This window comes from Cucumis sativus, chromosome 6 (genome assembly GCF_000004075.3).
Source record: "Cucumis sativus cultivar 9930 chromosome 6, Cucumber_9930_V3, whole genome shotgun sequence".
Taxonomy (NCBI): Eukaryota; Viridiplantae; Streptophyta; class Magnoliopsida; order Cucurbitales; family Cucurbitaceae; genus Cucumis; species Cucumis sativus.
Window position 1 is genome coordinate 26,513,190 of NC_026660.2, and position 21,513 is coordinate 26,534,702.

The 21,513-nt window shown below is 28.5% G+C and overlaps 2 protein-coding genes across 3 annotated transcripts; one reads left to right on the forward strand and one right to left on the reverse strand.

Annotated features, from left to right (window-relative positions):
- Positions 1-6,935: 6,935 nt before the first annotated feature.
- Positions 6,936-10,881, reverse strand: LOC101206453 (MADS-box transcription factor 23). 2 transcript variants are annotated; one of them, XM_031886647.1, is made up of 8 exons: positions 10,758-10,881; positions 10,439-10,678; positions 10,116-10,194; positions 9,085-9,137; positions 8,678-8,777; positions 8,146-8,187; positions 7,383-7,466; positions 6,936-7,277 (listed from the first exon to the last, which is right to left on the reverse strand). In XM_031886647.1, exons 2-8 carry the CDS (start codon positions 10,618-10,620, stop codon positions 7,128-7,130), a joined length of 690 nt encoding a protein of 229 aa, XP_031742507.1. In that variant the 5' UTR covers positions 10,621-10,678; positions 10,758-10,881; the 3' UTR covers positions 6,936-7,127. The 2 variants fall into 2 exon arrangements, with proteins under 2 accessions (XP_031742507.1, XP_031742506.1); XM_031886646.1 differs by having other exon boundaries at positions 9,085-9,146.
- Positions 10,882-17,838: 6,957 nt separating this feature from the next.
- Positions 17,839-21,463, forward strand: LOC101206696 (rhamnogalacturonate lyase B). The gene is made up of 12 exons (XM_031887046.1): positions 17,839-17,915; positions 18,082-18,149; positions 18,487-18,646; positions 18,768-18,818; positions 19,025-19,141; positions 19,283-19,402; positions 19,500-19,635; positions 19,718-19,888; positions 19,973-20,131; positions 20,235-20,341; positions 20,446-20,536; positions 20,634-21,463. The coding sequence occupies exons 1-12, from the start codon at positions 17,839-17,841 to the stop codon at positions 21,429-21,431; spliced, it is 2,055 nt and encodes a 684-aa protein (XP_031742906.1). The 3' UTR covers positions 21,432-21,463.
- Positions 21,464-21,513: the final 50 nt, after the last annotated feature.

Below are 21,513 nucleotides of genomic sequence, written 5' to 3' on the forward strand. Positions count from 1 at the left end.
AAATATAATTTTATTAGATAAAAACATTTTTAAAAAAGTATAGAATTCATTACAATATTAAGAAATATAAAATTCATTAAAAAAAATAATATAGGTTTTATTAATCTTATGCTATTAAATTTTGATTTGAAATATTATTTTTCATTCAAATAATTTCTTTTAAATAATATTGATTCAAATTAACTCATTTATACCATCTAAGATAATTTAAATGATTATCTTATTAAACAAAATTATATTATGTAAAATTCTACTAATTTGTATGATACTAAAAATAATAAGTTTAAAGTATAATATGTCTATCCCAAAATTTGAAATTTGAAATTCAGAAAATATTTAAATTAAAAAATAAAGTGAATATTAACATATCTTCCAACCAATGAGGCAACTAAAAATTAAATATAAATGGTAACGTTATCAAACGGTCATAAGCCTTGTATAATGCAAATGCATAATTAGTCCCTTTATTTTAAACTTTTATAAGCCGAGGCAAAATATATATAAAAAGTTTTATCTGAAATATTAATGGGCTTTGTTACGGAGGCCCGAATTGTTTTGGGCCACGAAGTTTGCGTCAAGGTCCAGCACTTTTAAGTCCTTTAGAAATCAGTTTTTACAATATTTACTCTAAGTTTGCTTTCATCGAATAGGACGTAAATGTTGCATGACAAACGTGCAAGGCGCAACGTTTCCTGCTGACTCAATTTCCAAAAACCCACTTCAATAATAATTTTAACCATTGGATTCAAACCTTTTAGTCCAAAATGAGAGACCGTATTAATTATCGTTAAGTTAAATTTATTTAGTTTTAATATTATTTTAGCTCAAATTATAAATGTTGTTGTATAACTTTAAGTTTAAATGTTAAAATAGGATGAATGAAGTTTTAAAAAGGGAGTGATTATATGAATTGGATAAAGATAGTAAAAGAAAAAAGAATAGGAATATTAATTTGATTATATTATGAATATGAGGTTGTAGTGGAGAATGAGATGTTATTGCTTAGAAGTAGGAGAAGCAACAAATCCGTCATGTTTGGTGGGGCTTTCCAAGGTGAGGTTGTTAACGAACACTCACATGTTCAACTTAACATAAGAATACAGCCATTTTAGTTGCATCTTTCTATTTTACAAATATGTCTATAAAATGTTGATGCTCCTACATACTTTTCCAAAAACTTACAAGAATAAAAATATTTAAATTTATTTTTCTACATAAGAAGGTGTGGAGTGAGTAGTGACGTAGTTGACGTCTGCGGTATTTATGTTATAATTAGTATTATACTACTTCACCAAATAAAGCCAGCTATTCAAACTCAATTAAACAAATAACGATGCTACCATTATTATTATTATTATTTTGCCTCAGTTTATTATGAAGGGAATAATTCTTTTTTAATGTTAACTAAACCATGGCTAAACTTCTTTTCTATTTATTAATCATGTTTTATAATATACTTCTTTTTACGGGATACGTCAATGGATATCAATAATTATTTCTGTTTCTTGTTACCTTAATTACAATACAACCCATTTAATATAGTGACTTAGTTATGTTACATGGTAGGTAGTATATATATTCATTATTAGATTTTTTTTTTAATTTCTTTTATTAAGTGTCACATCTAAACTCTTTATCTACTATATATATATATATTCTATTTAAACTCTAAACTTTGGTTGTTTTGTTGGATAATGATTTAATGTGTCTATTTACTCAAAATTTTATACTAAAATATACTATTTTCACATATATGAACTTTTGGAAATTAATTAATTAATTAGTTATGAAGTCCAACGAGACCCTATAATTGCTTTTAATATTATTTTAAATATGTAAATAAATTTTAGAAATGTTGAATATGGTATTTTTTTAAATAATTATTGTAAAAAATATTAAGCACGATTAAATTAACTTTTATTTTGGGTACACAAATTAACATGGAAGTTGTGTGTCTCATACATGACTTCATTGTCACGTTTGCAATTACAACATGCACGAAATTGTGAACCGGATACACGACTTCAATGTTGATATTTAAAATAATTTATATATTTAGTTTTTCATTGTCTAAAAATTTGTCATATATAATTATATTTTTTCCATAAATAATAATGTAAAATGTGAGATCTCGTAATTTACTTGTAACACACTATTTTTGAAAACTTTTTCATGTCAAATAAGAAGCAAAATCAATTTATTACAGTCTTTTATATATATATATATATAAATGCACTATCAACTAATTTAAATATTCATTTTCAAAAGAAAATATTTCCATTTAATTTAAAGTTTAAATTAAAAGTAAAAATTATGGGATTAAGGATGGGGTTGCATACTTATAACTTTTATTTAAAAAAGAATAAACTTAATCTCATGAATCTAGAATTGCTTTAGGTCAACAAATCTTTAAATGTATAAATCGTACAAAATTTCAATAGTATGTCATGGAAAAATAAATTCGATTCCAACTTCAATTATACTTTTTAAGTTTATGATCAAAGAAAGGAAATCATCCATAATTGAAAGAACTCTCTTCACAAATAATAGACTCTACATAAAATATGATACAAAAATGTTTTCTATTACAACCTAAAAAACTATTTATTTCCTTGAAATGGAAAATGAAAACAAATATTAATTAAAACAGAGCCGTCTTGATCCTTAACACAGGCATATGTCATCTAAATTAACTAACTTATGGTTGGCCCAACACTAAATGAATATTAACCGAAAAAAACTAGCCACCTAAGAGTTATGCTAATCCTTTTTATACTTATTATTCATACAATTTTTATAGGCTTTGTTTTAGTATACAAACATAAATTTGTACATTTTATTAAAAGTTGCTTGAATTCCTATGATATATTTTTAATATTTGCATGTCATTTTACAAAAGTTATGAGGTGACATGACGTGCAACTCTTATTTAGGATATTATTGTCAGGATGTGGATTAATTACGTTAATGTAATTAAGATCCAAAATTTACAAACGGAACAAAATGCAAGGAAAATCAAAGGAGATATAAAAGAACATGTCAAAATATATACACATGCTCTTTCGGAGGGAAAAAATTAAGACTTTTGAATTTAGGGGTGACTAGTTAGTCAAGTCAGTAAAGAAACCAATCAAAAAATAGTCGAACATTTCATTATGTCTGACATCTTACAACCTTAAATATTGAAAACAATCCTAACGTCTTTAGGTTTAGATGTAACCACATATAATCACACATGATTCTAATAGAAAATGTACAAGTAATCTACAAATAAGAGATTTGCCTCTAATTCTTTTGTGTTTAATTGAACTATATACTTTTGATGTCATAACTCAAAGATTGAGTGTGTTAGACTAATTAAATAATACTATATATTAGTGTAAGTGAGAAGTTGTATGGAAAGCGAGCAATAATAGGTAATAACTTAAGCAAAAGTTTGGAATTAAAACAAATACAAAAATAGAAATGGATTGCAAAGGAAAAGAAAGCAAGAAATTATGTGAAGGGAAGAGAGAAAGATAAAAGTAAGTAAATATTAAAAAATAGAGAAGCAATAATTAGGCAAGGCCAATAAAGTAGGTGGAAACGAAACAGAATAGGCCATAAGGGCATCCCATTGCCATTACAGGACTGAGGCATATTGGTCAAGTGGATCTCACTTTTCTCTTTCATTCATATCTCTTTTTTATGAAACTCTGATCCTCCTCTAACCTTCTTTCTTTTCTCTCTCTTAAATTTCTTCTTCCGGTTTCCCAATATGGACAGAGATCTCGGCTGCCGTCGACTTCCCTACCTCTCCGGCTGCGTTCCCTCTTCTCCCGCATGCTTTCCCATCCACGAAGGAGTAGAGTACACTCGCATCCACGGCGGCGCTGGAGCCAAAAGAAGCGGCTGGAGATGGCGGTATCTTCTTAGAAAGTGGGTGAAAGATGGCATGAATATATATGGATCGAAATCTCTATCTTTCCAATACGACGCCGTTAGCTATTCGCAGAATTTTGACGAGGGCAGCCGTTGTTACGAGAGTTGCCATCGAGAAAATGAGATAGGGATTTCGAGATGAACGTACCTACGGTTTAATTGATCGATCCATCGATCGATCGCTGTAGATGGGATTATGGTAGGATTTTCTGAGTTGAATTACTGCAATTTTCTTTTGAGATTTTTTGGTTTTTGTTTTCAAATTTTAGTCCGTTAATTTTGGATGTGTTTGAGATTTATGAATAAATGGATGGTGGGAGTGTGGAGATTAGAGAATTGTAGATCTACCAAGAAGATGAACATTCTTTCTTGTTTGTACAGTTTCCCAGATGACAGGTGCCGCCCATTGATTTGCCCACATTTTCTTTTTCTTTTTCTCTTTTCTGGCGGGTCCCATCAAGATGTATATTTCTTGGCTCAATTAAACCGTAAATTCCAAACATATTTTTTAAACTAAAATTGCTTCCTTCAACTAACCTTCATTCATCTCTTTCTATATGCTAAATAATATTTGGATTTATGAGTGAATATTTCTTTACACACATTTCGTCTGTGCCAAACTTTTATTACTTCTCTTTCAAAATATTCTCTACTAAATTTCTCCCTACATTTTAAATTTATGAATGATATAGTAATCAAAACGTTTCCTAGTCTATATATTTGGTAAATTTTAAGAAACAATCTTCTTCAAGTTAATTAAGATTTAGAAGCGTTTGTAAAAATAACAATTTTTTTTATAATAATAAAGTTTATGTCACTACAATTTAAAAATAGATAGCAGTAACACCTTTCTAGATTGTTTTTTTCTAAATTATTTTATGCAAATTATTTTATAGATTTATTCCAATTATTAAATTTTCTATATATCTTCATTATCTATTACATTTTTTTTTCATGTTTCAAATCAAGAGTACGTCTTGTTTTATTTATCTATTGCTATAAAACACCTATACATAGATATATATATATATAGAGACACAAGGAAATATATTGTACGTCTTGTTTTATTTTATTTATGGGTGATTATTTATTATGTAATTTATTGTATTGCAGATCAAGTTGATGTTCAATAAAATACAAAATTAACTTTGATTCATAACAAATAGACACTCTAAAAAATATAATAAAGGAAAGAAACGAGAAAAGGAAAAAAATAGATAGGAAAAGATATAGAAAAGTAATAATTGAAATAAACTCTAATTAACCAACAAAATGTATATGGTTAAAATAAAATAGTGATCTTAACTAAATTGAACTGTGTTTAAGTTGACTACTTGGAAGATCTTCGTTTGTTTAGCTTTTGAGAAATTATATTAGGAGATTTAATAATAATAATATAGTTGACAACTTTTTTTTACTTAATACCCACGAATGTATGAGAAAGAAGCTATATTGAGTGATTATTAGGAGTCATGATGGCTTTTCAATAAATATTCAAGACAATTATTATGAAATCGTCATATCATGGCAACCCACTAAATAAGTCCATGCCTTAATATTTACGATCTTTAATTATACCCACCTAATTATATCGCCGTAAACAATATACTAATATTAATTACTTAATTCTTCATCATTTTCTAGCGATATTTCGTTCTTTATGCTAAAATATTATTATTTGAGGTATTGTCCCTCGTCTTACATAACACAAAATTAAATAATATTCTATATCAAATTTTCGTTTTCGTTTAACCTATTGTTATAATGTTTGATTAGTTTTTAATTATTAATTTAATTCATTTAAAACAATATTAGTACTATGGAAAAATATAAAAAGGATCAATTAAGATGCAGTACTAGATGATGAACATGTTGATTCTACTTCATTTACCGTTGGTGATCCTAGATACTTTGAAGAAGTAATTCAAGATGAAAAATGGAAAGATATAATAGATAAAGAGCTAGATTGATGCAATCAGAAGAAACAAGACACGAGAGTTAGTCAAATTACCAGTGAATAGAAAAGCTCTTAGGGTTAAATGGATATATGGAACAAAGTTAAAGCAAAATGGTGATGATGAGATTGTAATTTCCTAAATGAAGTATGCAAAAGATTTGTTGATAAAGTTCAAAATGAAGAATGCTTATCCTGCTAGTACTCCTATGGAACCGAGTTTAAAGTTAATCAAGCATTATGATAGTGAAGCTTTTGATGTCACCATGTATCCATGGAAGTCTTGTTGGAAGTTTAATTTCAACTAGACTTGGTCTTATGTTCTCAGTCACTTTATTGAATAGATTTATGGCATCACCAAAGAAATCAGAAGTCATTGGGAGGTTGAAACGAGAGTTCTTAAATATATTATTGGAACTGTTGATCATAGAATTCCACTATAAAAAGAATGTGGACACTATTTTCATTGGCTACAGTGGTAGTGATTGAGGAGGAAATGTTGATGATTTCAAAAGTACTTCTGGATATGTATTTGTTTCATGGACATCAAATAAGTAGGATGTTGTGGCATTGTCAACAACTGGAAGCTGAATATATTTCTTTGTCTACAACTAGTTGTGTCAAGCACTTTGGCTAAGAAATGTACTACATGAATTGAACTATCCTCAAGTGAAAGAAACCGTCAAGAAGTTATGTGACAATAAATCATCTATTTCACTTTTGAAGAATCCAATTTTTCATAGAAAAAACAAACACAAATAAAGATAAAGTATCATTTCATTAGATAATTGATCAGATAGATGGAGAAGTATATATATATATATATATATATATCAAATATTACAAGACTCAAGATCAAGTTGCAGACATATTTACAAAAGCATATTAAAGACAGACTTATTATTGAAAATGAAAGAGAAACATTAAACAATATTCTTCTCTGGTATGTTATTGAATTTTATAGTAAGAGAACAAGTTTCTTCACTTAAAGGTTTATGAAATTTAGAATAAATTTAGAATAGGTTCATTAACCGCTCTAACAAACAAACAGACACAAAAATGCAGAGAGAAAATTGGAATTGTGGCCTTTATTTCTCAAAAATTAAAAACACCAATCCTTTTACGTACACAGTAATAATTATAATTCATTTACCAAATTATCCGGAAGTTTAATTAATGATTAGTTCTGTACCTTTTTTCTTTATATATATAATACGGTCGTTTAGTAGGGCGTTGAGTTAATGAACTAAAGTTAAGCTTGTTGCTCCCGCGGGCTGAGCTGAAGGTGGATTGGCACACACAGAGCGTCGCCGGCAATAGGGGCCGCAGCGATGATACCATATGGAATTAAGGCATTTCCGGTGGCCAAGTTCATCTCTGATCTTGAATCATGTCCATAAACCTGCAGAGATTATGAAGCTTTTTTTCTTGTTTTAAATTTGAATTATCATAGTGATGTATGTATGGATTTAACTGTTGTTAATGATTTGAAATTTGAGAGTAATACCTTTCTGTGTAATTCCATGTTTTCTTGACAATAAAGGCTTACTTTGTTGCTCAACTCTATATTTTCTTGGTGCATCAGAATTCCCTGAATATCAAGTACTTTATACAAATAAGTTTGTTTTAAAAAACTAAGACCTGTTTTTTGGAAATCTCGTTTGAATGTTTAATTTAAAAAATACCATATTTTAAGAGAAAAATATTGAAACTACTTTCTTCCAAAGAATTTAAATAAAAATGAATTATCTTAACTACATTTTCAAGTAGTAAATATCAAATAAGTTTTAAGGCAAATTTAAAAAATTAGAACAAAAAATGCATTTGTGGTCTAAATAAACTCTCAAAAGAGACACTTTAATTTTCATATGTTAAACTTGAACATTACTTGACTAATGAGAAGAGAATTGTAGTATCAATACATAATAAAATACCAGAAATAGCTAGGAAGCCGAAGAAGAAAGAGAAAAGAGAATATAAAGCAACATAAATAATGAATATAAAATCATTAGAAATAATTAATTGTTATTATTTTGTTAATCAACTTTAACATTAAAGTGTCACTTTTAAGAACCATGAAGAACACACAATAAACAACAACGTCAAATCTCACTAACGAAAATTACATTTTACATTAAAAGTTATTATAAAATCGAGTGAAAATTAAAATATAAAATAGTTATGGGATGGAGAATTATTTTTCAAAAGTTTTATTTTACACAATTTCGGTTAAGATGTAAAAAAGAGCTTGATGAATGTTTTTCTATTACCTTTCTGTTCAATTCTTTTATTTCATCATTTAATAATTGTTCCTGCATGCAACATATAAGTTTCTAATTAATATTAAATTGAGAGTACACATACATGTTTAAGACTAATAGACTACTATTATTTATAAATATCTATACGAGGTTAGAGGATAATTAACGTGTACTAATTAAAAGATCAAAATCATTACGACATTCTCGACTTGTTGTAGAACAAAAAAAAAGTAAAACATACTTTAAACAACAATGTTTATTTTGAAAGATTATTATACCATCTTTGACGTTTCCTTTTCTTTTGAGTGCTCTTTACTTCAACGTATAAAAAGTTTATATATATATTCCACTTTTCTCAAACATTTGGAGCATTTCAATGGATTTGTTTGTCATTTTTTAACTCATTCAATTGCTTTTAGTGGTGCTTAATGTTTACTTGATAATTTATAATATTAACAATAAGGTAGTCAGAAATATAACGATTAAATTTAAAATATTACTATATATTAATGTTTAAAAAAAAGACAAATAAACATCTAACCTTTTTAATTCGAATGCTTTGTAAGCTGAACTCCAATTGATTCTCAAGATTGTTTAGATCTTTCATTGATAAACCATAGAGTTGCTCCCCCATTAATTTTCTGCATAAAAATGATTTATAAGCATAATAACCAACAAACATTTCTGAGCTAAGTCATTTAGTACAATATCTAATGAAAAACAAAATCAAATCACATCAACAAACCCACTGTTAGATTTGTTAAAAATTAACATTTGAGTTTGTAGGAATTAATATCTAATAAAAATGTAAGAGAAAAGTCATCGAATACTTAATATAACAGAATTTTAAAAAATAACAAAATATTTAAAATATAACCAAATTAATGAAACTCTCTAATCAAATTTAAGATTTAGTAATTGAAAAATGTTTAAAAAAAGAAGGTATACCTATTGTTCTCCTGCAAGTTATGTAGTTGCTGCCTTAATGTTGTTACCTCCTTCTGCCATAACTATCAATGTAAAAACAACAACCCAACACACATCTTTGACACTGATAAATAAAGTTTTAGACAAATTTAAGATGTTTTGGTGTATCCCTGACTCTTAATTTTTTGTGTCAAAGTAGGTCCTGGAGTCAAGGTCTCTTTCAAATTTACGGACATATATTCTGATTAAACATAAAATTCGATTTTATATCTAATATATCAAATATTACATACCATATTTAAAGTTTATATAGTCATATTAGATAGAAGAACATTCAAATACGTTTAAGACATGCTTAAGTTCAAAAATCCTTTGGCTACTTATAAACTTAGAGGTCTAAACTTTGTAATTTAATCAATTAATCATAACACATGGTAATTACATTATTAAAACAACCACCAAACAAATTATAGAGATAAGAAAAATTATTCGAATAGGTTACTGTAATAATGTAACAAATAAACGTTTAAGATAAAATGTGAAATGTATTTTAAACTGTCCTGTAAATATAAAAAATATCCAAATTTTCAACTTCACATCCCACGATGATGAAAAATAGATACATTATGTATCAATAACATATTGAATAACTTTTTAGAGATAACTCACAAAATTACGATATTATGTTCCAAAACTGATATAAAATCTGATATAGACTATAGTGTTTAAATGAATAGAATTCATCTTAATTTGAAACTACTTTTATGCCATGTTTCATACATTACATATACTTCCATACATTTTCCCCATATGGTGTATATCCATCACATTAGACCCAAAGACAAGTTTTTAGAAATCATGAAAGAGTCATCTCATTACAAACGTATTTCTACTAGAAAATCCACCCAAAAAAATACATCATTAAATGTCACAAGCAAAATGTGTAGAACTAAACAATATGAAACTATATGCACATATATATATTGGACAAAGAGATCAAGAGAAATTTATTAAAAAAAACTCCTTTCATGGAGGATAAATATTATCTATACCTTCACATCTGAAATTGGATTCAACAGTAATTCATCTTCCTCCTTCCTTCTGTTATATTTCTCAATTATTGAATGCATGCTGATCACCAAAAACAAATCATATAACTCTAAAATCTCACCCCGACAAAAATCAAAGAAAATAATTTCATAGTATAGCTAGAAATTTCTTCCTAATAAAAATAGCTTTAAATTTATTTGATCGTATATAACCGCTCCCCTTTTCAGTCCTAAATCCAAAAACAAAACTAAGATTATCAACTAACTAAGAAGCCAAACACAATTTCTGATCTAAAAATGAGCTCTCAGAGAGAGAAATCACAAACCTGGAGCTTGCAAATTCGTAGTGTTTGCCAGAACTAGAAAAAATAATGAGACCAACTTCAGCATCACAGAGAATAGAGAGTTCTTTGGCCTTTTTAATAAGTCCCTTTCTTCTCTTTGAAAAAGTTACTTGTCTACTTGCTGAATTATCGATCCTTCTTATCACAATCTTCCCTCTACCCATATCTTCTTCAAATTAGGGTTTCTTCAATTGATGCTTATTTCACCTTCTCCAACGACCCCTGTGAACAAATCTCACAATAATTAATAATTAAACAAAAAAACCCAATTAGAAATAAATAAAGCAAGGTTAAGACTTACTAGTTATTTTGAAGAACAAAAATGAGTGGTAGCTTCCTTCTTCTCCAATATATTGGGTTTTTTGTTTCTCTCCTATGAGAAGATTTTATGGTGGCCGAAAACCAATTTTTTAGGCTTTGGCCAAAATGAGGAATCTGAGCACTGTTTAAAGGGGATTCAGTTGGGATGGGGGGATTTATTAAATTATATTAAACTACTGTACGAATTGTTTGTACTTTTCTTTTTATACCTACATGTAAAATAAAATACACAATATATATTTATACTATTCTATTTATATTTTAAGTTCAATCACTTTTCTTTTGACCCCTTCTTACAAGAATGGAATGAGTTTGTGAGTTTGTATATATATATATATATTAGAGACTGAATATATAGTTAAAAAGAAGAAGAAGTTTAAAATTAAAGAAGGGGGAGAAAAATATATACTAATAATTATGATTGTTTTATTAACACAAACTTTTTGGGTTGATGACTACTAAAGTGACATTTCTATATTTTTGTTCGAGATTGTGCATTTGAGTGGTTGTTATTTATTTATTAATCTTCCTTAATATATGATCAAATACTCTCGACTAATTATTTATTTTTTATTTATTTGGAAAAATTACGTATGTTATTGCTTTTATTTTCTTAAACTAGAAAGCTTTTCTCTCTATATGCTTTCTAATCTTTCAATTAAAAATATATATGATGTATCATTTTTATATTTGCACAAAACACTAACTCATGATTTGATTGTTCTTATAAAGAAATTTGAATAATAGAGGTTTTAAAATCCTAAATATTGTGCCTATGTTGTTGGAATATGATACCCTTTGTGGCCATTTGCATTTTATTTAATTGTTTTAATTTGTTCCACTAATTAAAGATTAGTGGCATAGAGGTGTTGGAGTGCTTAAATATAACCCATTCCACGAGAGAAAAAGCTTCGAACTTTTTGTTTGGATTGTTTAGCAACCTTAAATATTGGAAGAAGATGAAATGATAATAAATATTATGAAGTTGGGTTTAGTATATATATATTAATTAGTGAGTAAAAGAAAATGGTTATTGGAAGTAAAGTGTGTTGATGGAGTGGGATTGTCAGAGAGAACATGTTGTGAATGAGTTCTGTTTTTGGAACTTGAAAAAATTTGGCAAAAAAATGGTTTGGTTTTTGAGACTTTAAAGTTTCCAAATAAGGAATGTTTAATTAAAAGAGTATCTAAAGAATTTGAGAATATCTAAGTCCCTTACTCCACTACTGTTCAATTTGGAACTTGGAATATTACCAAAAATTGAACCCTTTTTTGAAACTTGTAAGTTACCATTTTAGGAAATTTTTTTACAAATTATAATTACATCTTAATCTCTTTTCTTTTTCTTTGTATATTTACTTAAAACTCACATTATTTCCCACTTGTAATCCATTACTATAATGTTTCTCTTATTATTCTTTGTTTTTTCTAATGATATTATTTGTGTTTTAACCATACAATTGGGCTATTAAAATTTGAGTTAACGGGTAATATTACCGTTATCCATTTTTTTTAGTTTTAGTTATATAAGTCTTAACTTAGAGATTTAAAAGCATCACTTTTCTTTTTTTTTTTTTTTTTTTGAATAAATTACAACTTTTAAGTTTTTAATCCATATCATTTGGAACTATCATGAGTTGGTCTAGTGATAAAAATGTTAACCAATTTAAAAGAAAATTTCAATTTTTTAAAAGAGATTTTTAAACTTTTTTTTTTAACAAGAAACTCAATCATAAAATGGAAACATGACTTAGTATTTAAAAATAAAAGACGAGTTAGAAGAGTTAAAACTAATTAAAATGAAATTTGTACTTTTATGGGTCAAATAAATGAAACTTCCAATTTAAATTTAATATATTAAAAAACGAGAGGTTAAATTTAAGACGAAATAAGATATAGTTTATATATGGTTTGGAGTTAAGAATAATAAAATAAAAATATAGTAATGTTTGGGAGGGGTGAATAGGAATAGAAGAAGCAATAAATATATATAATGATGAAGGGTTAAGGTGACTTGTCTTAAAACTCGAATTTCTATTGGTTGAGACCACGTGAAGTTGATATGGGTTGTACCAATAAGATTCGATAATGTGGCTGAAAGTTCCAATGAAACCTTCCCTGGATTAAGGACACACCTTAATTCATTTTAATCTAAATTACTCTCAACTTGTTGCTTATATAAACGAGCTTAGACAGGTGTCAATCATCAACAAATCATACACCCATCGAAACCCAAGAAAAATTAAATATTAAAAACTTGCTTGTGGATTTTTGTGTCCATTTATTTATTCTTTTTTATTGTTTCAAATATTTTATCATCCCAACAAAATTAAAATGAAAAAATAGAAAAAAAATGAAATTGCATGCTTAAAAGAGTCCAGAATAGTATTATTATTTATTTTCTTTTTTTGATGTGCACATGATAGATACTCTCCTTTTATGATAACCCTCATAGGTTTAGCCGTCCAAGAGAAATTAAGATCATATTCTTTTATTTGTGTCTTTGGGAGTGGAAGATAGATCTTGGAATGTCCCTTTTGATGCTAATACCCCACATGCTATCTTCAATTATATTTTCCATATGCTTATTGATGTTTGTGTAATCTATATTTTTATCTTTAGAGCTTATCCTAACTGCCTCTTTTATATTTTTACATTTGTATCTACTGTTATAATTACCGGTAATAAATTCATTATTGGTCTAATGATTTGAAATTTTTTTTTTTTTATATCATATATATACTTCTTAGTTTCTTTATTAATTTTATATTGATATAGTATTTGTTTTGATGTTAGTGTGTGTTAATCGGCTACATAATTTTAAAAATGAAATTGTAGTGAGAAGCTAATATATAACATATGTATGCAACTTTATCAACCATATTGAGACATAAGACTATTATGTATGATCTTTGTACCTCATATTTGATAGTCATTTTGATATTGTGGTCGATCCAATTGTATAGCATATGAATAGACTTGTTAGATATAAACTTAACAATGAGACCGAACCCAAACATACATGCGTTTAAATAAAGTATCATATCACAACGTATAATTTGAGCCATTTTATTAATAAAATGTCATAAGTATAATGATAATTAAAATTATACATATAAAATTAATAAATGTAAATAAACATTTAATTATAAAAATATATAATTAAATAATAAATATGTGATTTGGTCATTCAATTGCAAGATTCAAATTGATTATTGAGGCTCTTAAATAAGGGCTTTGGGAATCAACCTATCCATCCCACACTACAGTGAATATAAAAAAATTATTGTAGAACTTAAAATAAAAATAAAAGATTGTTTTTCCACTTTTGGTATATATTCAAACTAATACTAAAATTAAATATATATATAATAATTAGATTCAAAATAATTAAATATATAATAACATTTAAGAAAATGGAAATACTATCAAACTCTATTAATAATGAAGGATAAGTCATAAAAATCTACCAGAGTTAACGATTTTTTTAAAAATAATGCTATATACTACCATTATAATTACCTAACCAAATTTTCATAAAGTTGGGTCGAAGACTTTAGGCCCAAAGGTTTATACTTTATAGGCCATAACATTTCATTAAAAAGGGTAAAAAGGCCACGACTCTAAGGCCCAATTATATTGGGTCACCACAATGAGGTTGGGCCAATTTGGGAACAACAACCTTAGGATTGCAAAATTTAAAAAATAACACAGGAGATGAAACTTTCTTTCTTTCTTTTTTATTTTGGGAATAATAGCAAAATAATACACAATAATTATAGACTTGGTTTGATAACCTTTTTGCTTTTTTTTTTTAAAAAAAGAAATTAAAAATTAATCATCTAAAATGTACTTCCGATTTAATTTTTTTTAGTCGTTATCTACTTTCTATCAATTTAAAAACACACGTCAAATCTTGAAAAATTATTTTTTGTTTTAAAATTTAACTAAAATCTCAACCATTATACTTAAGAATTGATGCATATCACCCAAGATTAAAAAAAAAAAAGTTCTAATTTTTTAAATCTAGAAACAAAAATAAAAAACAAAAATGCTTATCAAAAGTACTGAGTTATTTATTCATATAATTTTTTAGTCTTTTTTTTTTTTTTTGAGAAGTCACGAAAAAAACAACAATCGGCTACATTAAGTAGAATTAAATAGAAAAATAACATCCTAAATCCATATAAATTAAAACAGATTACGTTAAATAATTGAGCTTTAATTCCTTTAATTTTAGATCATGGAGTCAACTGAGAATAATTGTTGAGATAATAGATTTGATGATGATTTAATTTGGTTAGATATTTGAAAGATTTGAAATTTATGATGTAAAAGGAGGGATTTGGAATTATGACATGATTTGAATATTATATACACACACATATATAATGAGCAAGGGAAACGAAAAGAACAATAGAATAAAAAAAAATTCATTTCTTTGTTCTTCTGCGGGCACACGAATTTTCATTTCTTTGAGTCGTTGGTTTATTGGACGTTTTTGTGTTGAGTACTAACTTTTCACATTCCAATTGGCAACTGATTTAGGGATATATAAAGGTATGCTACTCATATTTACAATCTTCTTTCTCAATAATAATGTACTAACCTTTCATTTGATTCATTGGGATAATATATAATTTGTAAAAGTAATTTTCTTTAATTTGTTTTGCCGTTTTTAACAAATTAAATGAAAGTTCATGATTTTCTATTTTTCTAAACAAATAGTCAAAATATGTTATTCCTCATCTAAAATTAGCTTATTACACAAGAATTGGTCGTATAAGTTGGATATAGAAATAAAAATGAAAACAAAAATGGTATAAGTCAAAATTCTCAAAACTAATTTAATATAAAGAAAACATAGCTAAATTAGCTTACAATATATAGGTTAACAGTCAACAAATTTGCATTCACAATCATCCTACCTCTCTCTTGTCATTAGACTGAGTCCACCCAAGAGAGTTCAACTTAGAGAGCTTAACGTATTGTTTATGCTTGAATCCGACTAGCCCAACTTTCAATAGTCAAGTTTATAATCTAACTCTTGGGTTAGACTTAACTTAGGATTTTGAATTTGAATCAAACCCAATAAATGTTAATCACTAATTATTTAGGGAGGATTGTAAACGTAACAATTAAATTAAAAATAATTAACATGTATATAGCAATATTTTAAAAAATATTGCATATGTTAGAGTATAATAATAGACCATTAGAGATAGAAGTATATCACAATTGATAGACCTTTTCCATATTTACAATTTTAAATTTGTTACTCATTATAATTGTCATTTATATAATATATAGACTACTCATTCTAATTACCATTTATATAAAATATACATAGATTACTCGTTACAATTATCATTTATATAAAGTATAAATAGACTATTTATTATAATTACCATTCATATAATATACCTAGACTAGTCACTATAATTATGTATATAGAGAAAACTGATGTATTAAATACCAAATTTTTTAGTGAATTGAATGAAATTATCTAGTCTATTTTAGACACAAGTTCAAATATACGTGGTGCATCACATTTTAAAACTTTTCTTCCAATTGGATGCCACAATCAAGATAATTCCGAACTTAAAATTAGTTATAGACTTGGATGAATTTGTTAATAATGATAGTAATAATAATAATATAAGATTAGGAACTTTAGGAGGGAGGTTGGAACATTTTTCTTGTATCTTAGTCAAAAAAAACAAAAGGAAAGTCTAGTCCATTTACGGCCAAAGCTTAAAGACATCGAATTAGAAGTTAGGTTTAGGTTTTCCCAGTCTTTTAAAGTCAAAAGAAACTAAAATAACATTCACCTTATATGATATTATCAAGTTCTGCCTCAATTTGTTTTGTAACAATCTTTGTGTATGTGTGTGAACAAACATAAAATACTCATATTCTTCCAAACAATCTTTTCTAGTTTTCTCATTTGGAGGCATATATATATATATATTACAATTAATTACTTTTTAACTTCCAAAGTGGATTTTCACCTAATTATTATGTTCATACCCTACCAAATGAACATAATTCTTATGAATTATCACATAATTAATGTAACATTGAAATATTATTCATATATATACTTAGCTAAGCCTGTATTTTTCATACATATGTTTGAAAGATATGAAGAAGTTCATCGGTTTGGGTTGAAGGGAGAAGATTTCAAAATTCAAATTATCAAAAAAGGAAATTAGCAAAGCAATTATCTGTTGGTTTTAGAGAGGGAGATTAGAAGTTCACCTAATTAATTCAATTTCCCATTTAACTCTATGAAATAAAATGTCTCTCTCCAACATGCATGACACCACAGCAACTGCCTCTCCCAATTTGTCAAATATTGGTATAACACCCACAAACCACTTCTAAATTTATTTACTTACCATAATTAAATGAATTAAAATCTTTAATACGAATAATCTTAAATATTTATAAATATAACAAAATATTATAATTGTTAAAACATTTAGATTTGTTTTCAAATATGGTAAAATGAATATAGAGTAATATAGTAAAATATAAAAATCAGTATACACCTAGAAGTAAACAGGGAGTATTTAAGGAAATAAAAGAATTTCCTTATACATACCGTATTCCACATTCCATCTCCCTAAAGTTATAAAACCCCAACTCTGCTGCCTATTTGAATCAAGAAAAGCTCTCTTCTTTTGTCCCTCTTCATTTAAAAAAAAAACATCTGCTTGTTTTGCAAATATTCTATTTTATTTCCTTCAAATACAGGTAACCTCATTACTATTATGTTGGGTTTATATTATTTGATCCATGCAAAATCATTAATTACAGCCTTTTTATTCCCCGTATTGTATTATATTAAAGTGATTAACCTTTTTTAAGGAGAGATGGGTTAATTTTGGGCAATTAATGTTTTGAAGTCTCTCTGTGTTATATTAGAACGACGTTGAAGTATTATTCTTCATTCAAACTCTGCTTCAACAAAATTAAAACACCAACAGTACTATATGGAGATCAAGAAAGGCAAAATAAGAACAACAACACAACACAAAAAGCTTCGCTTCTCAACAATGGCTGCTCTTCTTTTCTTCTTCTTCGGTTTAGCTCTTGCCATGGCCGTACCACCACAACAAGATTCTTCCCAACAGTTAGTTTTTCTTCTTCTTCATTGGGTTGTCGTTCAAACTTTTATTTTTCAAGTGTATACAATTAAAATATACTCGTGTTTTTTTTCGTTGAATATTTGAGTTATATAAACCTGATTAAATTGACTGGACTTGGTTTTGATTTTGATTTTGATTTTCTGTTGGAAGAATTTTGGAGGAGAACAACAATAAAGCAATGTTGTCACGCGACGTAACGTTAGAACTGCAGAATCATGGTCAGGTGAAATTTCTATAACATTAATCCTCCTCTCTACGTTTGTTTATTTTATACTAAAAAAACCCTTTTGGTGCATAACAATTCAATCAGTTTAATTTAATAATATTTTTTATTATTAAAACAATAGCGATTATATTTTAGTTTTTTTTTAAAAAAAGTTTTTAGCTTTTGATTACGATATCTTGAAAATAAAACAAAACCATATCCACCCTTACAAAATTGGAATCTTGTTGAATATAATTTGTCAAGTGATTTCATTAAAGATATTGTAAAAAAAAAAACGCTTTCAAAATATTTAACGCATGTGGATTATATTTATTTATTTACTTACTAAGATTGGAAAATTCTAACTTTTTTGTTTTTGAATTTACAGGTAATAATTGACAATGGCATAGTTCGAGTCACTTTATCTCGTCCTGATGGCGATGTTATTGCTTTAAAATACAATGGTATTGACAACCTCCTTGAAATTCGCAACGTCCAATCTAACAGAGGGTAAATTCTCTATATCATTGTAAAAATAATTTCAAAAATAGTAAAAGATAATTAATTAGTATGTTCAAATGAGCTACATAAAGTTTTTGTTTAATGTTATTACTGTTGACATATTGTGTAGATATTGGGACGTTGTTTGGAACCGCCCAAATAAAGCAAGTGCCACTGACAGGTAACTACTGATTTATTTATTTTTACTTGAGACTTTGTTGATTCTAAAGTTTAGTTATGTAATTTTCAACATCATAGTTCGTCTATATATAAAATCACAAGTATTATTTAATGCAAATATAACAACTCCTCTTTAATTTTACAAAGAAAAGAGCAATAAAAATATTATCATATATACAATTTGAGTTTATAAAGATGAATTTATAGGGTAATAGCGACAAATTTCAAAGTAATTACGAGCAACAGTGACCAAGTAGAGCTTTCATTCGCCAAAACGTGGGATCCTTCCGACCCTTCTTCGCTCCCTTCGAACATAGACAAAAGGTTGCTCCTTCATTCTCTCTCCCTACATTTTCCTTCCTTAATTTCTTATTATGCATGTTTGTGTGTCTCCTTTTCCATCTAATATGATTAATATATTTCAAATGCATGGTTTTAAAATTTGAAGTTGGAAATGTATATCAGGTATATTCTGCGACGTGGGGATTCTGGGTTCTACTCATATGGTATATTTGAACGCCTCAATGGATGGCCTCAAATTGAGGTTGATCAAATTAGAATTGCCTACAAACTCCTAGGAGACAAGTTAGTCTTTTTTTTTTTAATCTTTTCATCGTTTTCTCTCCTTTGTCAATATAAAAAACTATGTTAATGGATTTTTGGTACTGTAATCAACGGTCAGATTTCATTACATGGCGATATCAGACAATAGACAGAGAATGATGCCAACTGCAGAGGACCGTCTTACTGGGAAGCCTTTGGATTATCCGGAGGCGGTTCTATTAACCCGACCGAGGGATCCAAGCTTTAGAGGAGAGGTATGGAGAAAAAGAAAATACATATACATATACATATAATATATTTTTGTAATTGGGTTGTGATGGATGGTGTGTGGTGCAGGTGGACGATAAGTACCAATACTCATTAGAAAATATGGAGAACAAGGTTCATGGATGGGAGTCAAGTGATCCACACGTGGGATTCTGGATGATCACGCCCAGTGATGAGTTCCGTACGGCTGGTCCGGTCAAGCAAGATCTCACTTCCCACGTCGGCCCCGTAACTCTTTCTGTAAGCCCAACACCTTCTTTTTTTGTTTGGTTTTCATAACATTTCTTTTTATCTAAATCATGTTTTCCTCCCTATATATAAAAGATGTTTGTGAGTACACATTATGCGGGTAAAGACGTTTCCATGAGATTTCAAGAGGGAGAAGCTTGGAAGAAGGTTTTCGGACCGGTTTTCACTTATATTAACTCCGACCCAACCGGAACTGGTAAACCCGGTTCACTCTGGGACGATGCTAAAAACCAGGTAATTCTTAAATTTTTTTTTTTAAAAAAAAAGAAATAAGCGTGTCATTTGGAGCTATTTTTGTAGAAAGATAAACTGAGAAGCGAAAATACTTTGAAATCAGATGAGGATTGAAACAAGTAAATGGCCATACAACTTTGTCGAATCCACAGAATTTCCATCGTCAGAACAAAGAGGAAGCTTGAGTGGTCAATTATTAGTCCGAGATGGGTTTGTTCCGTTGCTTACATTTGTCTTTGTGCATGATAATAATAATAAACATTTGTTACAAGTTACACATGTCCTCAAACTAACGTGGTTTTCTTCTTTGACAGATTCGCTAAGTACCCACAGATGTGGGGAGATTCCGCTTATGTGGGCCTTGCTGCTCCTGGGGAACTAGGGTCTTGGCAAAGAGAAAGCAAGGTAGGTAGCTCTATGCAGCTTAAAATGTCCTTTTTAAGTCTCCTTAGATCATGGTTATACAGAACAGTTGATATATTGTCCTCATTCTTATCTATAGGGATATCAATTTTGGACACGAGCGGACGATCATGGATACTTCTCAATTGATAACATTAGATCGGGAACTTACAATTTATATGCTTGGGTACCTGGTGTCCTTGGTGATTACAAGTATGATAACCAAATCACCATCACACCAAGAAGTTCCACTAATCTAAATTTGTTGGTCTTTCACCCTCCAAGACAGGGCCCAACTTTGTGGGAGATTGGCATCCCAGATCGGAAGGCAGCTGAGTTCTATATACCAAGTCCTCGACCTACCCTCACGAATTGCTTTTACAATGATTCCAAGCTCCACATCCAAGATGATAATTTTCGACAATACGGTCTTTGGGAACGATACGCCGAATTGTATCCACATGGAGATCTTGTGTACAATGTCGACACTGATGATTACCATCGTAACTGGTTCTACGCTCATGTCACCCGAGCTACTGGTTCTGGTACCTATGAGGCAACAACGTGGCAAATTGTGTTTCATATTCAAAGGCCTAAACAGATCGGTAACTATATGCTTCGATTAGCCTTGGCCTCCTCAACTGATGCTGTGATCGATATCCGATTCAACAACCCTTCTACCAAACAACCTCATTTCACAACCGGGTATTGGTCATCAGGAAAGGATAACGCCATTGCCAGACATGGTATTCATGGGCTTCATTGGTTATTCAACTTCCAGGTTCCAAGCCAACTTTTGGTAGAAGGTCAAAACGTGATCTATCTAACACAAAGAAGACATACAGGAGAATTTCAAGGAGTAATGTACGACTACATACGGTTCGAAGATGTAGAGTAAAACCAAATAGGACCATCGGCAATTGAGCCAATTTTTTCATTTATTATTATTATTTGCATGGTAGGAGACTAGGAGTAGGAAA